Source organism: Camelus dromedarius, chromosome 14, assembly GCF_036321535.1.
Source record: "Camelus dromedarius isolate mCamDro1 chromosome 14, mCamDro1.pat, whole genome shotgun sequence".
Taxonomy (NCBI): Eukaryota; Metazoa; Chordata; class Mammalia; order Artiodactyla; family Camelidae; genus Camelus; species Camelus dromedarius.
Genome location: NC_087449.1, coordinates 45342463 through 45365915, shown reverse-complemented (window position 1 = coordinate 45365915; position 23453 = coordinate 45342463). Strand labels below are relative to the sequence as shown.

Here is a 23453-nt window from a genome sequence, read left to right as displayed (position 1 = left end):
TGCCCTTTTGAGAGGTATGTAAATCTTTTTAAAAGCTAAATAAGCCTCTTGCCAGTTTTACAACTCAGGAATATCTTTCTCTAGGACCTGGGAACCCTCTGTTTGAAATGTAATCATTTAAAAAGATAGTGCCCCTGTCTCCCAGTTTCTGCAGGAGGGTAGGAAACTAACTTCAGCTGGTGTCCAGCTCCAAGTTGCAAACCTCCTTCCTCTTATAAAGCCATGAAAAATTTATTTTTCCTTTGGATAAATGCAATTAGCAAACCCAGGTGGCTACCCCATTTCCTAGCTATATTTAGGATGACCCCTTTGTGACCAATAGTGCTATCAAGTCCTCTTGCTTGAGGACTAGGTATTGTTTATCTTGAGAAAATGTGTGCAGTAAGTTGTGTAAAGCTTGGCTGTGTAAAAGGGTGTTTGCAAGCTCTTGAGTAGGTTGCCTGTGACTCGCATCACATTCTGGTTTAATTCTCATCCAATCATAAAACTGTTTCTTCCTCTTCTTCTCTTGTGGAGCGGTTTTCTAGACTGGTGGGAGATTTTGTTTTGAATTATACTTCTGCAACAGGGGTTATTCTTTTCCAAGGTCTGTTCCCAATGTCACATAGTTCTCTGACTCCCTTGGTAACCCTGGCCACTGTGGCCTAGTAGTCATTTTTCAAGTCACCACTAGGATGGCAGCTCTTTGAGGATGGATTGAGCCTAGTCATTTTTGAACCCCTGCTGCCAGCACAGCACCTAGATACTAGGTGAGGGCTGGTTGAATGAAGTAATTAAGGAAGGAAGAAACAAACAAACGATTCTGAGGAGTATCACTGCCCGCCCCCCCCCCCCCCCCGCCCCCGACTGCTAGGGCTTTGAAAAGAAAAAGAATAGAGATTCAGGCACACTTAAGAGTTTCTCAAAATCAAACCAAACCAAACCACACCATAAACCAGTTTAAGAGACTAAAATTATAGGAAACTAGTACAAAAGGCTAGTGGGCGGGGCTGGACAAAGCATTCGCTGGCCTTTAAAGTGGGAGACCCAGCCCACAGAGATTGAGGGGATGGGGGAGTGGTGCTGGGGGCCCGAGATAGGGGAGACTGGGAGCCTTTCTGCCTTTCCTGGGACTGGCTGGTTTTTCCGTGATGAGTGCACTGACCTTCTCCTCTGGATGACCCAGGCTTATCAAGAAGTAGGCCCAGGTGGGGAGTCCCAGGAAGCCTTAGAAGCCCCCGATCCCCTCCACCCCACTAACTTGGAGCCCTTGCAGGAGAGGGAAGTCAAGCAGTGGCCCAAAGATACAATCGTCCTCTGGGTTTGGAACTAGGGGCTCTGGGGTCCCCAGGGGGCTGGTCTGGAACCAGAGGTTCTCATAGGACTTGGGGCTGGGGGTGAGGCCCCCCAAGAGGGGCTGAGTGGAGTCACAGCGGAGGTAGTGCCCTGGCCCTGGGTCTGTGGGGCTGCCCAGCACCTGTACATAAAGGACTTGGTCACTGGTGCCAGACTGGGACTGGGGCTGGGTGGAAGGTACTCTTGGGTCCCCCTGGAGCACATAGGCCTGGACCAGAGTGGGGAGACTGCAGGTCCCTGAGCTGTCATTGGACTCCCAGGGCCCTGGCTTCTTCTCTTCCTCCTCCAGCACTGTGATCTTGGTGATGGGTGGCATGCCGGGGTCCCGTAGGCTGGGCAGCTGGAAGGTATCCTGCATATAAAGATGTGGGGTGAGGGTCCGGTTCATTTCAGATGCCTGCCCTAGCTACTGTCCCTTCCTGAGTTGGGGCAGTTGTGGGGCATTCTTGCTGCTCTTTGCTGGAACTCAAAGGGTTACTCAAAGGATGCAAAGCATCTCGTTTGTTCTGACATGCTAAGTACTGTTCAGACTTAGTCTGGTGAATCTCCCCAACGATTCTGGGTGGGATTAGTCCCATTTCACAGTGAGGTCATGAAGGCTTTGAAATGAGTAGAGCTGGGATTCAAACTCAGGTCTGCTTTGCTCCAAAGGGAGGTGAGGTGATGGGAAGACCTGAGTTCTCATCCTGAGAAGGGTATCCCTTCACTTTGAGCCTAGGCCAATACCCTCAGACCCATCTCCCTCTCCCTCCAGTGTTCTCACCTCTGCCATGATGGTAGGCACCCAGGAGCCTAGGCTGCTGTGGGCTGGATCTGGGACACTTGGCCAGAGGGCATTCTTCCTGTTGGAGAAGGGGGCAGGTGAAGGCTGGGTCAGGCATGCCCTCCTGTCTTTCCATCCTTTCTCCCACCTACTCCCAGCAGCTGAAGGGATGGCCCCTTGCAGTGAGGAGAAGATGAAGGGCCTGACTCCCAGACCTGGGCCCTGAGGCCTGGCAAGGCTGGGAGGAGCTCAGACTGGCTCACTCAGGCCTGCAGTTCCCTGCAGGCAGGAGTAGCTAGGTGTCAGGTCTCTCCAAAAAAAACTCACCTGGGTCTGCAGCAGAGCTGGGCAGCCCCACAGAGGCAGATGAACAAGACCAGGAGACCTAACAGGCCCAGGAGGATGTGCAGCTCGGACTCCTCTGGGGTGAGGGAGAAGTCAGAAGAGGTTAGAGTGCATGCAGGTAGGGCTGGGCCTCCTGCCTCAGACTGGGATCCAAGGGTAGAGCTGGGTTTCCTTCCTCAAACCAGGAGATCCAGGCAAGGCCTGTCTACTTTCAAATGAAGATCCTCTGGGTGAAGCACCCTCCCAACAGCCTTGTCTGGCCAGCCCCCTTCTCCTCTTACCTAGGGCCAATGTCATCAGGGTGAGGCTTGTACTGTTGATGGTCCACGCCTGGCTGGCAGCCATGAGGTAGACATGATACAGGCTGGCAGGCTCCAGGCCACGGAGGACAAAGCTATGGGAGGAGGCATTCAGGACAGTGGCTGGGAGTAGAGGAGAATGGTCAGCCTGGACCTGGATGCTGAGGATCCCCTCCGGGCCTTCTGGGGCTGTGGGTCACTGAGGATAGACTTACAGAAGGACTGGTCCTGAGCGTTGGTCCAGAAGATGGTGTAGTGGGTCAGGGGGCTCTTCCCCAGCTCAGGGGCCTCAGGCATCCACTCCAGCTGGGCCCAAGTCTTGCCAATGTGCCTGAGATGCAACTCTGGGCCATGGGAGGGGGCTGCCGGAAGAGAGAGGTACAGGGGCTGACAGGGAGCGGGGTGGGTGGAGCCCCAGGTGGACTTCTTGTGGCTCCCCAGACCCAAGAATTGGGGCATATTGCAGGGGTGGGCGATTTAAGAGAGCCTGGGGGACTCCTGTCCAAGCCTTATCTTCCCAGGAACTTACACTGAATCCCATCAACTGTGAGTAAGGGACTGAGCTGGGATTTGAACCTGCTTCTCTTTGGCTCCAAAGCCTCGCTACCTGATTTCTGCCAGGCCTGATTTTATTTCGTTTACTGTTTGATTTCTGCCAGGCCTGATTTTATTTCGTTTACTGTTTGATTTCTGCCACTCACTCTCTGCATATGCCAGGCCCTCTGTCTAATTTCTATCACATGGGATGCCTGATTGCTGTCAGGACAATTGATCAATTTTTGCCAGACTTGCTTCCTGAATTTCTGAGCTCACTGCCCAATTTCTATTACCCTACCACCTGATTTCTTTCCAGCTGCAGGGGGCCAGCATAAACCAGGGGTAATCTTAGGATTGGGAGAGACCCTCTTCTGGGTTAGAGGCAGGGGAGGAAGGGAGTGTTCCCTCACATTCCTGATTTTGGGGGCCTAGACAGGCCTTGAGAGACAGGAGGGGATTCTGAGAAGGGGCCTGGTGGCTGACGAACCCATCTCTTGGGAGTAGGCATAGATGTGCTGGGAGGGTCCCTTGGTGTCCTGGTACAGGGGGGTCACAGTGATCTCGTAGAGCTGAAAGGGCCTGATGTTCTCTGTAGAGAGAAAATGGGGTTGGCACCCTAGTTCAGGGCTAGCCTCTGATGAGGATCAGGGGCTAACCTCAGACCAGGGATAACCTGGGCCTCATACTGCAGGGTGAGCCATTTGGCAGGGGTAAGGGGCAAAAAGTGAAAGAGAGAGCTAGAAAGGTGGCAGAGTCAGGGCCGTAGAAAGAGAGGATCCAGTTAGACTGTAGGAAGATTTTCCTGATTCTGAGGATGTGAGATGAGGACAGTGTAGGATCAGGAAAAACTAGGGGATCTGCTTCTTTGGGGTGGATCAGCTCACCCCTTGCCTACTGTCAGTCGGGTAAAGTGCCTCCCCCTGACCCCCAGGCCCTGCCCACTTGCCCAGCCCCCAGGCCTGCCTCACCCTGCAGCAGGGTCCCTGCAATGCTTCCATTGTGCTCCATCCTCCAGGCCTTCTGGCTGCTGCTGGGGCTGGGCGGAGCGAGGCCCCACTCAATCACATAGCCCCGAGGCTGAGGGCTGGGGGGCTCCCAGCCCACCCAGATGCTGTGAGGGTCTCGGGCCACGGTATGGAGTCTTGCCAGGGGTGGGCCTGGAAAGAGTAAGAGATGAACGCATGAAAATGAAAATAATGCAGGCCTGGAAGCCAGAAGCCTGGGTTCAAGTCCGCCAGTGGCTACTTACAAGCTGGGTGATCTTGGGTAAGTCAACATCTGAGCCTCAATTTCCTTATCTGTAAGGTGGAAATGGTGATAAAAGTTTCTACCTCATAGGGTCGTGGTGCAGATTAAATGAGTTGGTGCATGGTGGGAGGGTATAGCTCCAGCAGTAGAGTGCATGCTTAGCATGCATGAGGTCCTGGGTTCAATCCCCGGTACCTCCTCTAAAAATAAATAAATAAACCTAATTACCTCCCCCCACCAAAGAAAAAAAAATTAAATGAGTGGTGTATGAAACAGGCCTGGCGTCGAGTAGTGCTTGGTCATGCTGAAAGCTACCACTGTGTGGGGCTTGGTATGTGTTAATTCACTGAGTCGGCTGGCAGTCCCACTGCATGGCACTACTACTGTCCCCCATTTATCAATGAGAAAACGGAGACACAGAGAGGTTAAGTGACTTGCCTAAGGTCACGTGGCTGGTAAGTGGGAATATTAGCTATTGTTACTGTTAGTCTCTTTGTGATCCATGATCAGGGGCGCCTGACTCCCTGAGAATGAGCCAATTAACTCAGGGACTGTGTTCTAGCTGGAAAAACTTAAGGGTTTCTCGCATTTCCTTGGCATAATGGACGTGTGTGTGTGTGTGTGTGTGTGTGTGTGTGTGTGTGTGTGTGTGTACAGGCACCACTACCAGCTTAACCTGGTTCTGGCTAATGATAATAATAATAGCTAACATATAGGGAGTTGTTACTTCGCACCAGGCACACATCTTCACTCATACAATCTTAATAGCGATGCTTTGAGGTAGGCACTGTATCATCCCCATTTGCTAGATGAGTAAACTGAGGCCAGAGAGGTTAAGTAACTTGCCCAGGGTCACAGTTAGCACATGACAGGACTAGATTTGAACACAGGCAGTCTAGCCTCTGAATTTACATGCTTAACCACCACAATCTTCTAGCTGCCTGCCCCCTTTACCTCTGCTTTCCAAGAAGACCACTGGGGTGGGACGAGAGGTCCCGGCTGTGTTATAGGCTTCAAGGACCACCTCCTGGGCTTCTGAAGGCAATTGGAAGGTGCAGTTTAGCTCTGTGGTGTTGCAGAGGGGTGGGTCTGCCCCAGTCTGGTCTGAGTGTCTCCAGGAGACCAGGTACCCTTGAATCTGCCCACTGTCTTTCTCCAGGGGCATTGGCTGTAGTGGGCAGAGGAGGAAAAGGTAAGGGGATGTACAGCCATGAGTCAGGGAGAACTTCTAGATGGAGTGGACATGTCCCAGGAACAGACCCCTGGGCTGGGAGCCAGCCCTCCTCCCTCCCTCCTTTCTCCCCTCTGTTCCCCTGGGCTGGGTCCTAGGAGGGAGGGAAGGGAGAAGCAAGTGGGTGTATGCAGCAGGCATGTAACTGAGTCCTGCATTGTAGTCTGTCCAGAAGGACACTCCCAGCTTCCTAGACACACGCAAAGTACGTACAAATCACATACAAATGCATCCAAGCCTCCCAGCCCTGTTGGAGTCCTGAGCCCCAGCTCGCAGGGTCTGTCAGGGGTGGAGGGATGGCGTTCAGAGGGCATCACCTTCCAGAACAGCTGCATGTCCACTGTCCTGGGGCCCAGCTGCCTCTGCCGCCACCATGTGTCCAGTCTGACAATAGGGGCTGTGGATGGTGTAAGAAGAGGGTCAGGGAGGGCCCTGGAGGCCAGACTGAGTCCTGATGGCTGCTCCCAATCCCTCACATCCTCTTACCCCGTTGTGTGGTGATCAGCTCCAGGCTGGGGCTCCAGTCACTCCAGTGGCCGGGCAGGCGCCAGCGGGTGCAGCGCATCTGCAGGGTGTAGGCTGTGGATGGGAGGAGCCCGCAGAGCTCATACCGGAGAGTCCTGGAGGGTAGGGCACCCACCTGGTGGGAGGTGGAGCGTGGCTCTGAGCCTGGATCCCTCTGCCCTTCAAGGCCAGCTCAACTTACCCTTCCCTCCACCCCAGGCTCCTGAGGATGCCCTCCACCTCACCAGGTCCCAGCTGGCTTCTCCAAGCTGTGGCTGGTGGCGCAGCTCACACTTCTGTTCAATGTGCAGGCTTGGCTTCCATGTCTCCCAGCGCAGCCTCAGGCAGCCTGGCTGGAGCGGGGGCACCTCGGGGCTGGGCTCCAGGGCCCACAGTGTGGGAGGCTCCAGTTTCACTGTGAGGAGAGGGGTTGTCAGGCACTGTCTCTGCTCCATCCCATTAGGGCTCTGCCCTAGCTCCCGCTTGTCTCCCTGTCTGTGGTTCCATTTTCCTCCCTGGGTCTCCATTCATGGGATCTCTGTGCCTTTCTCTCTCTGTGTCTCTTCTCTATGTCCTCATGTTTCTGATCTGTCTCTGTATATGTGTCTGTTTCTCTCTCCTTTTTGTACTCTTGCCCCAGGGCCTTTGCATTGGTTGTTCCCTCTGCCTGGAGCACTTACCCTCCAGATATCCAGTGGCTTGCTCCCTCATTTCCTTCAAAGATCTCTTCAAATGTCCTGTTCTCAGTGAGGCCTTCCCTGACCACCTTCCTGAAATAGCAACCACCCCCAACCCCGCACCCTCCCTCCCCACAGCTCTCCCTGTCCAGTCCCTGCTTAATTTCCTCACTGGGCTTATTATGTGACGTTCTATTGTATTTATCTTTCCCCCTGGAATATAACATTCTAGGGGCAAGAGTTTTGCTGTTCACTGCTGTGTCCCCAGCATCCAGGACAGTACCTAGCGCGTAGTGGGCACGTCAGGAAATTTGCTGAAAGAGCAAATGAGTGTGTCTCCTTGCCTCTGTGCGTTTCTTCTTGACCCTGTCTGTCTCCGTAGCTCTACCTGCAGCTGCATCCCACTTTGTTTTTCCCTCTTCTCTTCCTCTACTCTAGGTCTTCTGGCATCTGCTTGTCTGTCGCTGGGTCTGTGTTTTGCTCCCTGGGATTCTCTGGGTCTGCCCATTGTGGGGGCCCCTCCGCTCCCCCACTCACAGCGTCACCCACCAACATCCATGGGGACAAGGCACAGCTTCTGGGACATGCTGGTCCCCAGTGCATTCTTGGCCTCCACCCAGATGCCCAGATTCTGGTACAGCTGCAGGTGTTTGCGTGGGATGGAGCAGTGGCTCTGCCCGTCCTCTGGCACGCAGTCAGGGATGGAGTCCTCCTGGGTCTGGCAGTTACCCCGGCTCCTGCCAAAAGGCCAAGCTTGGGTGTCCAGTGGGGAAAGAAACTTTCTCCTATCTTTGCCTCTGGCTCCCCCACCCCCACAGTCCTACCCACACTCCGCCCCAGGACCCAAAGGAATGGAGCTGGAGTAGAGACCCCTACTTACTTGAAGCTCTTTAGGGTGAAGTTGGTGGGCAGGTGGGTGTCAGGTCCTGGCTCCCACTGGCAGATGAGGCTGTTGGTGGTGAGGTTCATGAGGCAGGACACGTTGTGGGGCGTGGCAGGAGGGTCTGTATAGGGTGGGGAGAGTGAGGGCTTCAGGTAGGACCCCATGGAAAGCTCCCACTAGGACAAGTTGGCCTTCTTTCCTTGCTCTGGGTCATTCTCTTTGGGGTCACCTTGTCCCCATGCAGGGTGACCCCGGAGGGGCAGCTCTGGGGGAAACCAAGCTACAGGCCCGAACCAGGACAAACATCACAAAGCCTCCAACCCTCTCAACTCTGCCCGCTTTGACAATGATGCTGTAGTATATCTGGGTTTTCATCCTGGTTCTATCATGCATTAGTTGTGTGATCTTGAAGTCACTTAACTGCTCTGTGCCTCAGTTTCCTCATCTGTAGAATGGAGGTCTTGGTAATAGCCCTACTCTTTGGGTTATTGTGAGGGTTGAATGACTTACTATGTATGCAGTGCTCAGAGCAGTGCCTGGCACATAGTAAATGCTCTGTGTTAGCTTTTACTATTATTGATTCTTTTTTTTTTCTTTGTTTCTCTTTTTTTTTTCTGTCTCTTTTTTCTTTTCTTTTTATTCATTTTATGTTACTATTATTGATTCTTAAACAAGAAACTTGGTCTTTCATTTTTGTGTGTGTGGAGGGGGGAGGGAGGTAATTAGGTTTATTTGTTTATTTTTCAGAGGAGGTACTGGGGATTAAACCCCTCATGCATGCTAAGCATGCACTCTAGCAATTGAGCTATACCCTCCCCCGGTCTTTCTTTGTTTTTAATTATGCATTGGCTTGGCACAAATCCATCCTCTTGATTTGAGCAAAAGGCTAAGACTGGGGTAGGGGAGAAGCTGGGTGCAAGTTCAGCTTGTAGAGAATGTTCTCCCTGGATATCCCCTCCTATGGTTGGGGAGTTGGGCTTACTCAGTAGCCAAACAGAATATTTCTGGTTTTGGAGTCACATTGCCTGATATCAGTCTTGGCTCCATCCTTATTAGTTTGTGACCTTTAGCATGTCACTTACCCTCCCTAGCCTCAGTTTCCTCACCTGCAAAATGGGGCTAAATAACACTACCCACTAGCAGGTAAGGTTATGTGATATCTTGCTTATAAAGTGCTTATTGAGCAAGAGTTCAAGAAAGAATAGCTCTTATTCTTATTGGCAGGAGGGAAGAGGCAGAGTGGGTGGATGGCTGCAGGAACTTACAGCCTGCCTGCAGCTTGGCCTGGTCCAGGATCTGCAGGCTGTTTCCCCAGCGCAGGCAGCAGGAGAGAAGGGCCTGAGAATAGTTGAGGTGGGGCAAGGAGATGGTGGACAGCTGGGTCCCATTCGGCAGGTGCTGCTGCCTCCCCCCAGGCTGAAGCTCTGCTTCCAGTTTCCATAGAATCTGTGGCTCGGGGCCCAGGTGGCTGCAGTTCTGGCTGATGACGCAGGAGGCCGTGATGGGATCCCCCAAGCGGACGATGGGGGCTGAGAGGCTGATGTGCCCGCACTCCTCCAGGCCTGGGTGGGAGAGGATGGGCTGTAAGTGACACCTCTGCCTGGTAGAGCTGGGCTCCTAGACTCAGTACTCCTAGACTCAGTGCCTTTACCTTCTTGCTTTACCCCAAGACATGGGGCTGGAACGGGGTGAGTGTGTCTGGGGACCGTGAGAGGCTTTCAGGGGTGATGGAGATAGATTGCGGGTAAATGTTTATCCACTGGCTATACAGAGAGAAACAGATCCTGGTGTGTAGCATGGGCTGCTTTCCCTGGTAAATATTCCCCACCATGGCTGATTTTCAGCTAACAGTGTGACATCACTGAATGTGAACTTGGGAAGAGATGTACGCAATCAGCTCTTACGAGCCATCTCCAGCACACCATCAGATAGACTAGTCCCCTCCACCTTACCCGGTGATGGCGAAACAATGGTTAGAATGATAAGAACCCCACAGTCACAGCAATCTTTTCAGAACTCAGATCTGATTGTCACCCTGTCCTGATCACGGCACTTCAACGGCACATTACTGCTCTGAAAGGCAGTACCGTGTGATGGATGAGAGTCTGGTTGTTGTAGAAGGGAGGGGCAAGACAGGGATGGGGGATTAAGAGGTACAAACTACTATGTATAAAATAAATTAGCTACGAGGATATATGGTACAACTCAGGGAATATAGCAAATATTTTATAATAACTGTAAGTGGAATATAACCTTTAAAAATTGTAAATCACTATGTTGTACCCTGAAACACATAATACTGTACATCAGCTACACCTCAATAAAAAATTATAATAACAGACAAAAAAAAAAAGAGCATGGATGTTGGAACTGCCTAGATTTAGAGCCTGGTTCTAGGGCTTATTAATTATGTGACTTTGGTATGTGACTGAGACTTTCTGAGTCTCAGTTTTCTTACCTGTAAAATGGGGATAAAAAAGCCCCTACCTTAGTGTTGCTGGAAGGAGTAGATGTGAGAACACAGTTAAGGCACTTAGAACAGTGCCTGGCATAAGTATTTGCTGGGATAAAGACCCAGATCCTTCTCACAGTCCTTGTGGCTTGGCCCCTGCCTAACCCTCCCGGTTCTAGCTCAGACCGTGCTCTCTCAGCTGCACTCTCTCTGGCCTTCTTCCTATTTCTTTTTCTTTTTTTTTAAATTGGCAGTACTGGGGATTGAACCCAGGACCTCGTGCATGTTAAACATGCACTCTACCACTGAGCTATAACCACCCACCCCTTCTTGCTATTTCTTAACAATGCCTCACTCCCTCCAACTGCTGGACCTTTGTCCCTGCTGTTCCTCCTGGAGGTGCCCCTTTTCCTCTCTCCTACCCTTCTTTCACCTGGTTAACATTTAGGTATCTTGTGGGGGAACCAGACCAGGTCCTGACCGACCAGACTGGGCCATGCCCTCTGAACTTTCCTGAAGTTCTTATTCTCCTTCATAACTATAGAGTCATGTGATTATGTGCTTGTCTGCCCTCCCTCCCCAGCTAGACCACAGGTTGTGTGAGGTCAGAGACCTCGGCTGTTTCACTCATGACTGTGTTCCCAGCACCTAGCACAGAGAGGCCCTTGGTGAATGTGTATGGGCTTAAGTATGAAGTAAGCACTGTACCTTGCCCCTATGCCTCCTCTCCTCTCACACATGTTTTTCAGCCCATTTTCCTGATGGAGCTGCTGAGGCCTTAAGAGAAGGAGCAATTTGCTCAGGGCCACAGAGCCAGTTCATAGGGCTCCTACGGCTTCATAGACTCAGGATTTCTGACTGGCATGAAACTTGCCAACTGTTTACTTCTAAACTCTACCTGATACTGAGCCCTCTACAGCAGGGCTAGGGCTGCCTATTTTTGTATGGCCTGCCAGCTAAGAACAATTTTTTATATTTGTAAAGAGTTAAAAGCAAACAAAACAAATAAGAACACGCAACAAATGGTAAGAATGTAGTTTGGTGCAGACATTATGGAAAACAGTATGAAGATTCCTTAAAAAACTAAAAATAGACTTACCATATGATCCAGCAATCCCACTCCTGAGCATATATCTGGAGAGAACTCTAATTTGAAAAGATATATGCACCCCAATGTTCATAGCAGCACTATTTACAATAGTCAAGACGTGGAAGCAACCTGAATGTCCATCAACAGGTGACTGGATAAAGAAGTTGTGTTATATATATACAATAGAATACTACTCAACCATAAAAAAATAAAATAATGCCATTTGCTGCAACATGGATGGACCTGGAGATCATCATTCTAAGTGAAAAGGCAGAAGGAGAAAGAAAAATACCACATGATATCATTTATATGTGGAACATAAAAAAAAAAAAGACACAAATGAACTTATTTACAAAACAGAAACAGACTCACAGACATAGAAAATAAACTTACAGTTACGGGGTGTGGGGAAGAGGGTGGGAAGGGATAAATTAGGAGTTCAAGATTTGCAGACACTAACTACTATATATAAAATAGATAAACAACAAGTTTATACTGTATAGCACAGAGAACTATATTCAATGTCTTATAGTAACCTATAATGAAAAAGAATATGAAAAGGAACATATGTATGTATATGTATGACTGAAACATTGTGCTGTACACAAGAAACTGACACATTGTAAACTGACTATATTTCAACTAAAAAAAAGAACATGCAACAGAGACTGTATGTGGCCTACACAGCTGAGCATTACTGTGAGATGAAGTTTGTCGACCCCTGCTGTGCAGCATCCCTGTCAATCCTGGCCTTGGCTTGCATATCCCTGGAGATGGGAGGCTCTCCACCTCTCAAGGTAGAGTTTCCATAATTGGAGAGCTCTACCTGAGATTCTTTATTTCAGGATTAAACCTGCCTCATTCTGACTTCCACCCTGATCCCTTTGCTATCCATGAAGGCTGCACAGGGCTCAGAGGTGTCTTCTGACACCCCAGCAGAGACTTTCAGACAAGACCTGAGTACTCCTGGCCTTCTCTGGGCTGGCCACCACATCTGTAGCCCTGTCGGTTCTTTTGGCATGCTCTGGGAATTCCAGGAGCACTGTGGCCGTGCAGGGAAGTAACTCCGTCCTTCACCCACAGTTTCTTTCCCTGTAATTCCCCCTCACCCCTGGACACACTCACTTCTGGGGAGCAGCAGGATGATCAGAGCAGCTTCTGCCAGGCTGCAGGTTCTCAGCCCCACCATAGTGCCAGCTTGGTGCTCACCTGGAGGCAGAGAGGACAGTTCTTGGGCTTTGGAATCAGAGTTGAGTTTAGTCCTTGCTTTCCCACACTGTGGCTTCAGCCAGGTTACTTGGCCTCTCTGAGCCTAGTTTCTTTGCAAAATAGAGGTAACAGCAGCCTATACTGCATAGGGTTTTGAGAAGAAGACGCAAAATTATGCAAGTCAAGGGCTTCACACAGTGCCTGGCACAGAGGAAACGACTCTATAAGTGATAGCCACTGATTGTTATATATGCCTTCTGGGAGAGAGGAGGGAAAGGAGCAGCAGGGAACAGCATTCTTCCCCCTTCCCTTCTGTCTTAGTTGGATTCCCCCCCATGAGGCAGAGCCTGAGATGAAGGCTTGCATGCAGGTAGTTTATTTTGGGATGATCCCAGAAACAGAGTGAGGGAGTGGGGAGAATGAAACCGGTAAGGAGAGAAAGCCAACACAAGGGTGTGTCATCAAGTCTGTCACTTATATGGACAACTGGGTCTCAGTCCTAGTAGTACCTTCCAAGGAGTCATGTGAACACACCTCAGAACTGTCCACCCAAGGGACAATTCATCCCTTGGCTGGCAGAGAGGATGGGAACATTTATCTACCAACTCCTGTACCTCATTGGTCAAGGGCCATTGCTTGGGGTGGTAACTCCCTGACACATCCCAGGTTGCACACACGTGCATAATAGGCAGGCTCTCCTGGGTGAGCCATGCTCAAAGGGTCAGAGACACTCCCTCGGGCAGAAAGGGACAACTCCACGGAGCAGCTGAGGCAAGGGGCTGTCAGGTTACAGCTGTGGGAAGCTGGCTTCTGCAGTGATGGCTGGACGGAAAGGTGGGCTGAGAGGATACCCCCAATTCCGGGCACAGACCTCTGGAGGCCTTCTAGGGCCAGGCATCCTGTGGTGAGGGTGACAGTGCCCAGCTGGAGGGAGCATTAGTTCTCGCTAATTAGTTCATTAGTCTCAGGAAGTATGCAAAGGTCTCTCTGCTGGGGTGGGCTTCCAGTCTAGTCCTCCACTCTGCTCCCACTGGGGTCTTGGGGCCAGACACCTGGTCTTCCAGCACTAACTGATGCTCTTGGTGACAGCTCAGTGGGGATCGCTGACCAGGCTGCATGTACATACATGAACTCGTGTGTGTAGGTGATGTCACAGCAGATCCCCTGTGCTCAGAAGGGATTAAACTTCTCTCCCTCCAAGACAGAAGTGTGAATAAGAACTGCCCGGATACCAAGGCTGTTCCTGCCTGCAGGGGTCTTACTTTAAGACCCTGGTCCATCAATATATGTTGCTGTATCAGGGTACCAGGTGAATGCTAGCCCATAAGTCACCTTTTGGCAAATCAGGAAAAAAGCACCCTTTCCTCTGGACAAATGCAGTCCCACACTAGGACCTGGCAACTACAGAAGAGGCTGGATTTCAGTCTCTACTTGCTCCTCAGCTGGGCAGCTTTGTGTAGTAAGAAATCTGCACAGCTGTTCAGAGCACCCCCGTCTACCACTCAGTGGTTGACAACCTTCCTACAGCATGCCAGTTTGATTATCCACCACACACACTCATTGGGGAAGATTTAGCCTCCTTGGCCCAGATTTTGGGGCTTTGATGCCCATCTTGATGCAGTTTTGATCATATCCCAGCCCTGCTGCCCTAACAGGGGTCAGCTTCTGGCCCAGCCTGTATCCAGCAAGGTTCTACTTCATCCCTCTCTGTTGGCTCCTGTCCAGAGTGGACAACTCAACCCCAAACCCTGAGAGGCCCAGGCATCCTCTCCCTGGGTTGTTGGTGGTTGGCACGTTTGGCCTCAATGCCTGGTCCCCAACGGCAGCCCTGGGCGCCCCCCCACCCCGGGTGAGTGGGATCTGGAACCTGGTGGAGCACCGTCTCACCCTCTAGGGGCGCAGCTCTGAGGCAGACCACCTGGTCTGAACCCTAGGTCTGCCACTTACCAGCTTGGTGACCTTGGGCAAGTTACTTCATCTTTCTGGGCCTCGATTTCTCCATCTGTGAAAGAGGGATAACAGCAGTGCCCACCTCTCAGGGGTGTGGTGAGGGTGAAATGAGATGGTCCATGATAGGAGCCCTTAGCCTGGAGCCTGTGCAGAGGAAGTGCTCACTAACCGAGTTATTTTCATGTGACAGAAGACGGGACACAGCCTCTTGGGATCAGCATGGTTTAGTGCCTCCCTTCCCCGCTTGCAGGCTGCGTGGCCACAGCCTCCTAGGACTGCCACTTTGCTTTGTCTGTGTCCCACTGCACAATTCAAACCCCTGTTTCTAGGTCCCCTTCTCCTTGGCCCCCAGTCTCCCCTTTTGCTCCAGCCATTGTGGCTTGTTCCCTGGACTCTTTCTGAGTCCCGGCATACAGCGCTGTCCCCTGGGGTCGTTGCAACGTACCCGCTCCCCCCCCCCCCCGCCTTTTTCTTTCCCCTCCTTTCCCTCCCATCACACTCAGCCTTCTCCCCTCCACCTTCTCCAGCTCACACCCTTCTCTCCCCTCTTCTTTCTACTCTCCTTCACGTGGAGATTCTTTCTATGTGAAGAGGGTTGAGGGGAGAAGCGGCTGGGAATGAACAAAGGGAGAGGACTTCCCAGATGTGGTTCAGAGAGAGAGACACAGGTGGAAAGAGTAAGAAAGTGAGAAACACAGACCAAAACGATGGAGAGAGACTCATGGAGATAAAGACTAAGGCAGGAGAGATGTCGATAGACTGAGGCAGAGCGAGAAAACAGCCCGAGAGACAAGGATGCTGATACACAGGCCGAGGCATGAGGAGGCCGAGAAGCAAAAGATATTCAAGTGACAAAGGGAACCGTGAGAGACAAAGAGTGAGGAACAGCGAGACTCCGAGACAGACAGAGGGGAGCTCAGAGCCAAGGCAAGCCAGAGAGGGGCTGAGGAGGAAAGAGAGACGGAGAGTGAGTGAGAGATGGAGACAAGGAGCGATTGAGACACAGGTTCTGAAGGACAGAGATGCGGAGAGGAATGATGATTATGCCCTTCCCTGAGTCCAGCCCTTTCTTTGAGTCCAGCTCAGTGTCCCCAAAGAGATGTTTATCTGTTTGTGACTTCCCCATGCATCCCCCACCCAAAAAAGTAGAAGCACCCTGGGAAAAGAGACTCCAGCGTCCAGGGCTCCTGGTTCCCAGGAACAAATCCCAAAGGCAGGAGCTCTGGCCCCAGGCGTAGGCCCCCGGCATGCACGCACTTGGCAGAACTGGGGCTGTGGGTGGTGCGGACCTGGGATTCCAGGGCCCCATCAAGCCCCAGGCCCAGCCCTCCCCGGGGCTCCCCTACTCACGCTGGAGCCTGTGGGTGGGCGCCCGTCCGGCCTCCCTGGTCTCTGCTCTCCTCTTCAGGGCAAGTTCCTGAAAACAGCCGCAGCCCAGCTTCTCTCCCCAGCCCTGTCGTTAATGGCTTGGCCTCTGACAGGCGCAGGGGCTGTGGATTGCAACACCTGACCAGCCTCCTTCCCTCCTTTGCATTGTCGACCAAAGCTGGCACAGGCAGCCCCTTCCTCCCAGGAAGGAGCCTGGGAGGGAAGCTGGTGAGGCCTGGGCAGCCTTCCTGCCTCGGGGGTCTTAAAGGGGCTGAGGGATGTGGCAACGTTGTCCCCCTCCTCTGCCTCCGGATTTCCTGACCTTGAAGGTTTGATGCTGGCAGGGCCCAGGCTCCAACCCGGTTGGGTGCTATTCCCATGCCCTGGGGGGAGCATCACTGGGAGGCAGACCCTGGCTTGAAGGCTTGCTCAGTCCTAAGCCTCTTTTCAGCACTAGCCTTGGGGTGCTTCCCGGTATTCAGAGGGCTACAGGGAATTCTGTAACATGGTACCTTCTTCCCCGCTGCCCTCTTCACTGCATGTTCCCCACCACGGCCCAAAGGCCAGGCAGAAAGAGAAATGGGGACTCTGGGAACAAGGCAGGGGGTCACCTGTGAGGCTTGGTTCTTCATAGGCTTACTAGAAATTGGCAACGTTCACTCACAGTGGTTCTGCTTAACTGAATGTTTTTTCATTGAGTGAAGTAGACTATATTTTATATCCTCCACTTTCTGTATCCACAATTCTCCTGTAATTGTTTACTAGTAATTTTCTGTACATTTTTCTGAAGAGGTTTCAGTCTGTTCATAGTTTATTGGAGTTATGACCCAATAAAGGTTAGGTACCAACAGACTGGCAGAGTGGTGTAGCTTACGATCCTTTTTAGGGAAAGTGGGCTCCTGAGTCTGTTGTCATGGGGCAGACCTGGGCTCCACTTCTGGTTCCAGTTTGGAATATACAACCGTCTGCAGTAACCTCCCTGAGGTATCCCAGAGGCCCCATGTGCTCAGCAAATCCCATTAACGCTTCTTTGAAAATATAAGCAGAATCCTGAGTAGACAGGGATTCATTGTAAAGTACAGCTTGGCCATACGTTGAATATATTCCTGATGAAAAATTGGAAATCTAAATATCACTTAAGCCAATACCAGCCAGCTCTAAGCCAGCCTTTCTCTTACCAGGATCATTGCGGTAGCCCCCTCCCTACTCCCCCACTGCTGTTCATCCTTGTCCCTCCACCTGTCTAGTGTTTCTTCAGTGGCCAATGTGGTACTGATCAAACGGAAGTCAGGTCATGTTATCCTCTGCCTCAAACCCTCAATGGCTCTCATCTCACTCAAAGTCCAAGCCCTTTCAGTGACCTACAAAGCCCTACTCCCTCCTTGGCCCCTCTCCTATTATTATTTTCCGCGTTGCTGCTTTGCTGTCCAGCTCCAGCCACTCTCCTTTCCTTGTTATTTCTTGGACTTGATAGGCTCCCTCCTGCCTCAGGTCCTTTGCACTTGCTGTTTCCTTTTCCTGGACTCTTTTCCCTCAAATAACTACATAGGTCACTCTTGCCCCTTTTTTAGGTCTTTGCTCAAATGTCACCTTTTCATTGAGGCCTTCTCTGACCACCCTTAAAAAAAATTTCAACTCCACCACCCTAGCCCTCTTTCCCCCATTATACTTTTCATCATCTGACACTGGCTGACCCTGCCCCAGCTCCCACTAGAACTAAAACTCCATTAGGGCAAAGGTTTTAGCCTGTTTCATTTAAAACTTTATCTAGTATCTTCAACACTGTCCATCACATAGTGAGCCCTCACTAAATATTTGTTGAATATTTAATGTGAATGATTGAATAGTTGAATCTTCCCCCTTCACGTCACCCAACTGTCCCCAGCTCCCATAGACCTCAGCTTGGTAAATTATACCACCATCCCCACTCCCCAAGTCACCCAATCCAGGAGTCATTCATCAGACCCTTTTCCCACACTTGCACATCCAATCAGTTCCTAATGGAGAATGGGCCTTTCGTTTATCATTCAGAAAACATGTTTTTCGAGCAGATGCTGGAGTACAAAGGTGAGAAAAAGCAGCCTTAGTTCCTGCCTAGAGGGAGCTCTCAGTCTTGTCAACAACTCTGAAATTCCCTGCCTTTGCCAGGTCTCTGCACCCCTCAGATGGAGGCACTGCAGACTTCCGCCTGGTCTGATCCCCTGTCACCTCCCGCTGGCCGAGTCCTGCCTCTGCCAGGGCTCAGACATCTCACCTGCCCTAAGCATCTCTCTGGCTGGGTCAGGCGCCCTCCCTCTTTGGTGATCCTGTGATGCTGTGGTAGTTGTTAGTTGTCTGTCTCCTCCATTAGACTGTGGACAACCTGAGGGCAGAAACCATGTTCTCATCTCTGCCTCCAGCCTCAGCATAGGGCACACAGGGAATTCTCAATGCATGTCTACTGGGCTGTGGAATCTTGGAGAAGCTGTTTACCCTCTCCAAGCCTCAGTTTCCTTATCTGCCACAGGGATAATAATTCCTCCCAGGGGTTTTGTGATGATTAAATGAGCTATGGGAGGTATGGAGCCTAGCACGATAACAAGCACATAGTAGGTGTTCATGAAAATTCCTTTATTTTTTTCCCCTCCTCATAGTTCAATATGTCAGAGCAAGATTTTACTGATCTCGTCTGTACTCCATTCTCCACCAAGGACCTGCACTAGGAAATGGAGCTGCAGCAGCTGCAATGAAAGTTAGATTTAAGGAAGAACTTTCCTCAGGGAAGAGGGATTAGCATATAGACAGATTAAGAGCAGAGGCTGAGGAGTTAGACTGCTTAGGTTCCCACTTACTAGCTATGTGACCCTGGGCAAGTTGTTTAACCTCTCTGAGCCTTGGTTTCATCATCTTTAAAATGGGGATAATATTAATATTTGCTTTGTGGGATTATTGGGAGAAATAATGTGGTTGAGGCTCATGGAATGGAGCTAGGCACACAGTAAATGCTCAATAAATGTTTACTCTGGTGAGCTGGAAAGCACAAGGCAGATGTGGAGTCATCCCCTCACTCACACGTAGCGTCTGCCTTGTGGGTACTTCCTCCTCCAGCCCTCCTGCCCTGCCCCCTCCTCCATCAGGTCTGTTGGCCTCTGTGGCCTGGAAACCCCAGTCAGGGAGCCCTGGGGAGGGGACCTCATTCTCAGCAGCCCTACTGAGGGTTGGATGGTTTCTGTTTCTGTTACTGCCTGTGATGTATGGGCTGCTGGGTGGGTCAAGGAGCAGCCTGTTCCTGAAGGACCCTGGGCAGAGACCAGGTGGGCCAGCTGGGGTGAGTGTCCGGAAGTGAAGGCTCAGCTACTCCACCAGCAGCCAGTTTGGCTGGAATACAGCAGTCGGCTGAGATTGTGCAAACAGGTCATTGTGCAAGCATGCCCCTGTGTGTGACCTCGATTGTGCAAACAGGTGTTTACTGGAGGCTGCCCGGCCTGGGCTGCCCGCTTACAAAAAGCGCCTGAACTGTTGACTCAGAAGGAACCAGAACCGGGACACTCATTCTTCCCTGAACACACCCTAAACTTTCCGCCTCCCAGCCTTTGCTCAGGCCGTGCTCTCTGCCTGGTGGGCCCTCTTCTGCCTCCATCTCTACTACGTGAAATTTTACCTGTTCTTCAAGGTTCAGAGAAAATGCCCCTAAATGTTTCTCCATAAACTTTCCCCTCATTTGCATACTCAAGGCATTTGATACACCTCGAAAGTCACAGGTCCTTTTTTTACCTTATGGTCCTTTCTAGACTGTGAGCTCCCTGAGGATAAGGACCTTTCCTTATTCTCCTCTGAAAAGGCAGGAAACTGAGGCCCAGAGAGGGAAAGTTATGTGCCCCAAGTCACACAGCTCACTTTCAGCAGAGCTGTGCTCTCAATCAGGTCTCTACACTTTCTGCCACACTCACCACCTCTCTTTTGACCCCCACCCACCTCTGACCCTGGATCTCTGCTTCAGGCCCCTGGTTGAGGTAGGACTCCAGCTAGAACTTGAGGGATGGGTGTGGTTTGTACAGAGGAGGGAAGGGTATTCTGGGCAGGGGAACAGCAAGAGCAAAGGCATGGAGGCTGGAATGGAAAGAGTATGCATGGAGGCTATTAAGGAGGCAGGAAGAGGCAGCACAGGCCTGGGATTAGTGGGGGACTGGGGCGGGGGCAGGGCTGCATTCCAGACCCAGAGATAACGTTGACTCTGCATGACCTTGGGCAGCATCTCTCAGACCCCCATCTCCCCACTGATAATACACAGATCCCCCAACTACACATGCCCCCGCCTGAGCTCCTCCAGCTTTTCTCTTGAAAACCTGGTACCTGGAACTCCTTCCCTACACTGGAGCCTCATCTCTCCATAGTCCCTTCCCAATCTCCTCTTCCCCTTCAAGGGCCTGAGATCCCAGCCATTTCATTTACCATCACTGTCCAATCAGGTGCTGCTTTTTCGTGGCTCCAGGACTTTCCCACACCCTTCCCTCTGCTTAGAAGGCCCATCCCCCTTATTTTTGTGTCTGAAGAAATCACTTTCATCCTTCAAAACCCAGCTGAAATGTCATCTCCTCTGTGAAGCCTCCCTGGATTCCCCAGGCTGGGTCAGGTACTGCTCATCCAGGCTCCCAGGTGCTCCATGAAGGCCAGGACTGGATCTGTGACCCCAGGATCCAGCAAGGGCCTGGCTTGGGGGAGGTGTCTATGATAGGGTGCTGAGCAATTTGGATGTTGGATCTGGGTCTTCAGGCCTGAAGGATTCCCAGTGGCCATCAGTTTATCTGTTAAGAGATCTGGAAAAATCTTTTTTACTGTAATGCACTCTTCTGCTTCCCTGATTCTCAGATTGGCTGGATTTTCTGCCTTTGATTAGTGCCCAAAATGAGAGATAAATCAATTAGGATGTAATCATTGCTGAATACTAGAGAGTGAAAAGCAGGGCCCCCACCTGAGAAGAGGCTGGGATGGCTGCCCAGATACTCTCTGGAGGCCCGCTTCTAAGGAAGGAAGCAGAATTCTAGCTTTGAGTGGGCAAAAGGGAAGATCCCCGCCTCCATCTCCTGCTTGCGGTCTGCTGGCCAGGAGGACCTTATCTCTGCTCTCCGGGCTTGGCCTGCCGTGGTGTGTCTGGGGAGCGGGTATGGTCCTAGTGGTGGTGGGGGATCAGAGGCTGAGGTGAGATAAAGCTCAGATGCTTATCTTGGCTTGGAGGAAATCTATCTCCTTGGCAACCCTGTGGCTGGAAGAGAGCCCCCAGGCCAGGCCAGCTTCTGCCCTGATCATGGGTTTCCTTCAGTGAGGTAACTGGATCCAGGCAGCTGCTTCATGTCCCCATGCACTGGGGTGGGCAGGCAGAAGGGAGAAGACAGGGGCATTTTTCCTGAAAGTCTTGTCAGGAAGAGTAGCCAGGAAAAGTCGTATAATCTGTTAAAGGCATGACAGAGGCGAAGCCAGGTCCATAAACTTCTGTGATGAGAACCTGGGGTCTGCATTCTTCTCCTGCTTCCTAGGGTGCTTGGCCTTGATCCTGAGAGGGAAGGGGGTCACCAGACCAAGCCAGTCTGTTCCCTTAGTCCTATGTCCTCTATGCTTCCAGTCTAGACCCAGGGGCCACGGGTGGGGGCTTTGGGCCACGGGTGGGGGCTTTTGCCCACAGGTGAGCCTTTGCGCTGGGGGCCCTCAGGGAGCAGTGATAATGGTTTTTGCAACCTCCTTGTGGGTGTAGCTTTTCTAATGAGTAGTCGAGGCTGCTGGGGAAAGGCCTGGCCTGTGACCTCTGTCACCTCTCTGACCTTCCAGGCTGTTGTCCTGTTTCCTGGAATGTTCAGTTTTTTCAATTCATTCACTTCACTTATTTATTCACCCACCTCCACACATGTCCCACCATCTCACTCTTCTTTCCATTCATCCTCTCACTCACCCATCCATCCATGCATCCATCTCTCCATCTACTTACTCAACTATCTGCCCTCTCATCCATCCATCCATGTATCTATCCATCACCCCCATCCACTCACTCATCCATCTGCCACCCACTTGCCCATCTGCTCACCCACTCATCAATCCAGCAAATATTTTCGAGCACCTACTGCCAACCCGGCCCTGCACTTGGGCCTGGGGATAGTGTGTGAGCCAAAAGCCAGGTTGTCATGGTCTTTGCCAAGTAAACCTTCCACACCCTCAGGCTTTTCACAGAACCTCTGCCTCCTATCCCTAAGGACAACACACTTCCTCCCTGCGGCCCTTGTGAATGGAGGCAGCTCTTTTCGCCAAACTCCAGGTATGATAGGAGCCAGGAGTATGGTTGGATTTTTCCTCTTGATCCCAGGGGTGTGTCCAGATGTGGATCTTGCCCTTGGAGCTGCGTCACCCTCTACCCTTCCCCATCACCCTGTTCTATACTCACTCAGCCGCATTCTGTTGACCTGGGTGCCTGCTTCAGAGTCTTCCCCTCAGCTGCCATCCTGCCCCATCTGGGGGTGCCTTATCAGCCTCATGGATGATGCACCCACACTCTGGTTCTTTCCGTTCCTTGACCAGTCGCCTCTAATGGCTTTTCCACTTTATCCACCAATACTATGGTCACATCATGGACCCCAGTGTCACCTGGAACTGCTCAACCTCTAAAACCTTACGCTCTAACACCCGTCTCTTTGACCACCATTCTCTGTCCATCTAGTTGTCACCCCCGAGCCCTCAGCTCTTGCTCCCTGAGCTCAGAGAGGCCTCCAGGCCCCAATTCCTCGATTTCCTTGTCTGTTAACCCCCTTCTCACCTTTCTTCCTTTCCTTCTCCCTCAGGAGCCCAGCGTTCACTCACTGATGACTCTGACCTGTACCTTCAGTACCTTTGCAGCCCTGTCCTCCCACCTCCCTGGCCACAAGAGCCTTCTAGGTCAGGCTGTCATTGGCTGTCTCCCCCTCCTCACCTCACCTCACCCTGTCCTGGCATGGGGTCTGTGAAAACCCTCATGGAAGATCAGACAAGTGCCTGGTCCTGACTTCTCCTGGGCCCTCAAACCACCCCTCAAACTCTGTTCTTGTCCTCTGTCCCCAAACTCTCCCTTCAGCTTTTGAGACACTCAAGGCCCCTTCTCAAAAGTTCCCCCCATCGATCAACTCTCAATTGGCCAGTAAAGAGTCTAATTTTGATTTTCTGACTCTCAAACATACCTATCCTGGCCTTTTCCAAGATGAAGAATCCCTCCCATGGTCCAGAACCAATTTCTCCCTCCACCCCTCTTCCAAGTTCCTCCCATTTCCCTAGCGATCTTCATCACCCTTTCCACCCCCAACGCCCCGCTTTTGTACTAATAATAACTACCACATATTCCTCTACTGAGTGCTTCCTGGGTGCTGTGCTCTGCTTTAAACACTTTGCATTTATTAACTTATTAACCTTTCTGGCTACTCTGTGGGATAGGGTCTGTTATCACCACCCCCACTCCAGAGACCAAAGACAGGAAAACTGAGAGAGCTGGCAAATGGCAGAGACAAGATCTGGTTCCAAGTCCTGGCAGCTTGACTCCAGGTTCTGTGCGCATGACCACTGTGTCTATA

At 51.4% G+C, this 23453-nt stretch overlaps 1 protein-coding gene and 1 long non-coding RNA gene across 5 annotated transcripts in view; one reads left to right on the top strand and one right to left on the bottom strand.

Moving 5' to 3' along the window:
• LOC116156830 (uncharacterized) overlaps window positions 1-23453 on the top strand; it is a 77189-nt gene that overhangs the window by 12141 nt on the left and 41595 nt on the right. The gene's annotated exons all lie outside the window — the stretch shown is intronic.
• Window positions 924-16031, bottom strand: CSF3R (colony stimulating factor 3 receptor). Its single transcript, XM_010977515.3, has 17 exons — window positions 15874-16031; window positions 14521-14575; window positions 12490-12573; window positions 9088-9384; window positions 7820-7943; window positions 7489-7676; window positions 6508-6677; window positions 6245-6398; window positions 6076-6155; window positions 5482-5695; window positions 4248-4436; window positions 3767-3868; window positions 2958-3104; window positions 2725-2865; window positions 2426-2519; window positions 2099-2177; window positions 924-1687 (listed from the first exon to the last, which is right to left on the bottom strand). Exons 3-17 carry the CDS (start codon window positions 12551-12553, stop codon window positions 1208-1210), a joined length of 2523 nt encoding a protein of 840 aa, XP_010975817.2. The 5' UTR covers window positions 12554-12573; window positions 14521-14575; window positions 15874-16031; the 3' UTR covers window positions 924-1207.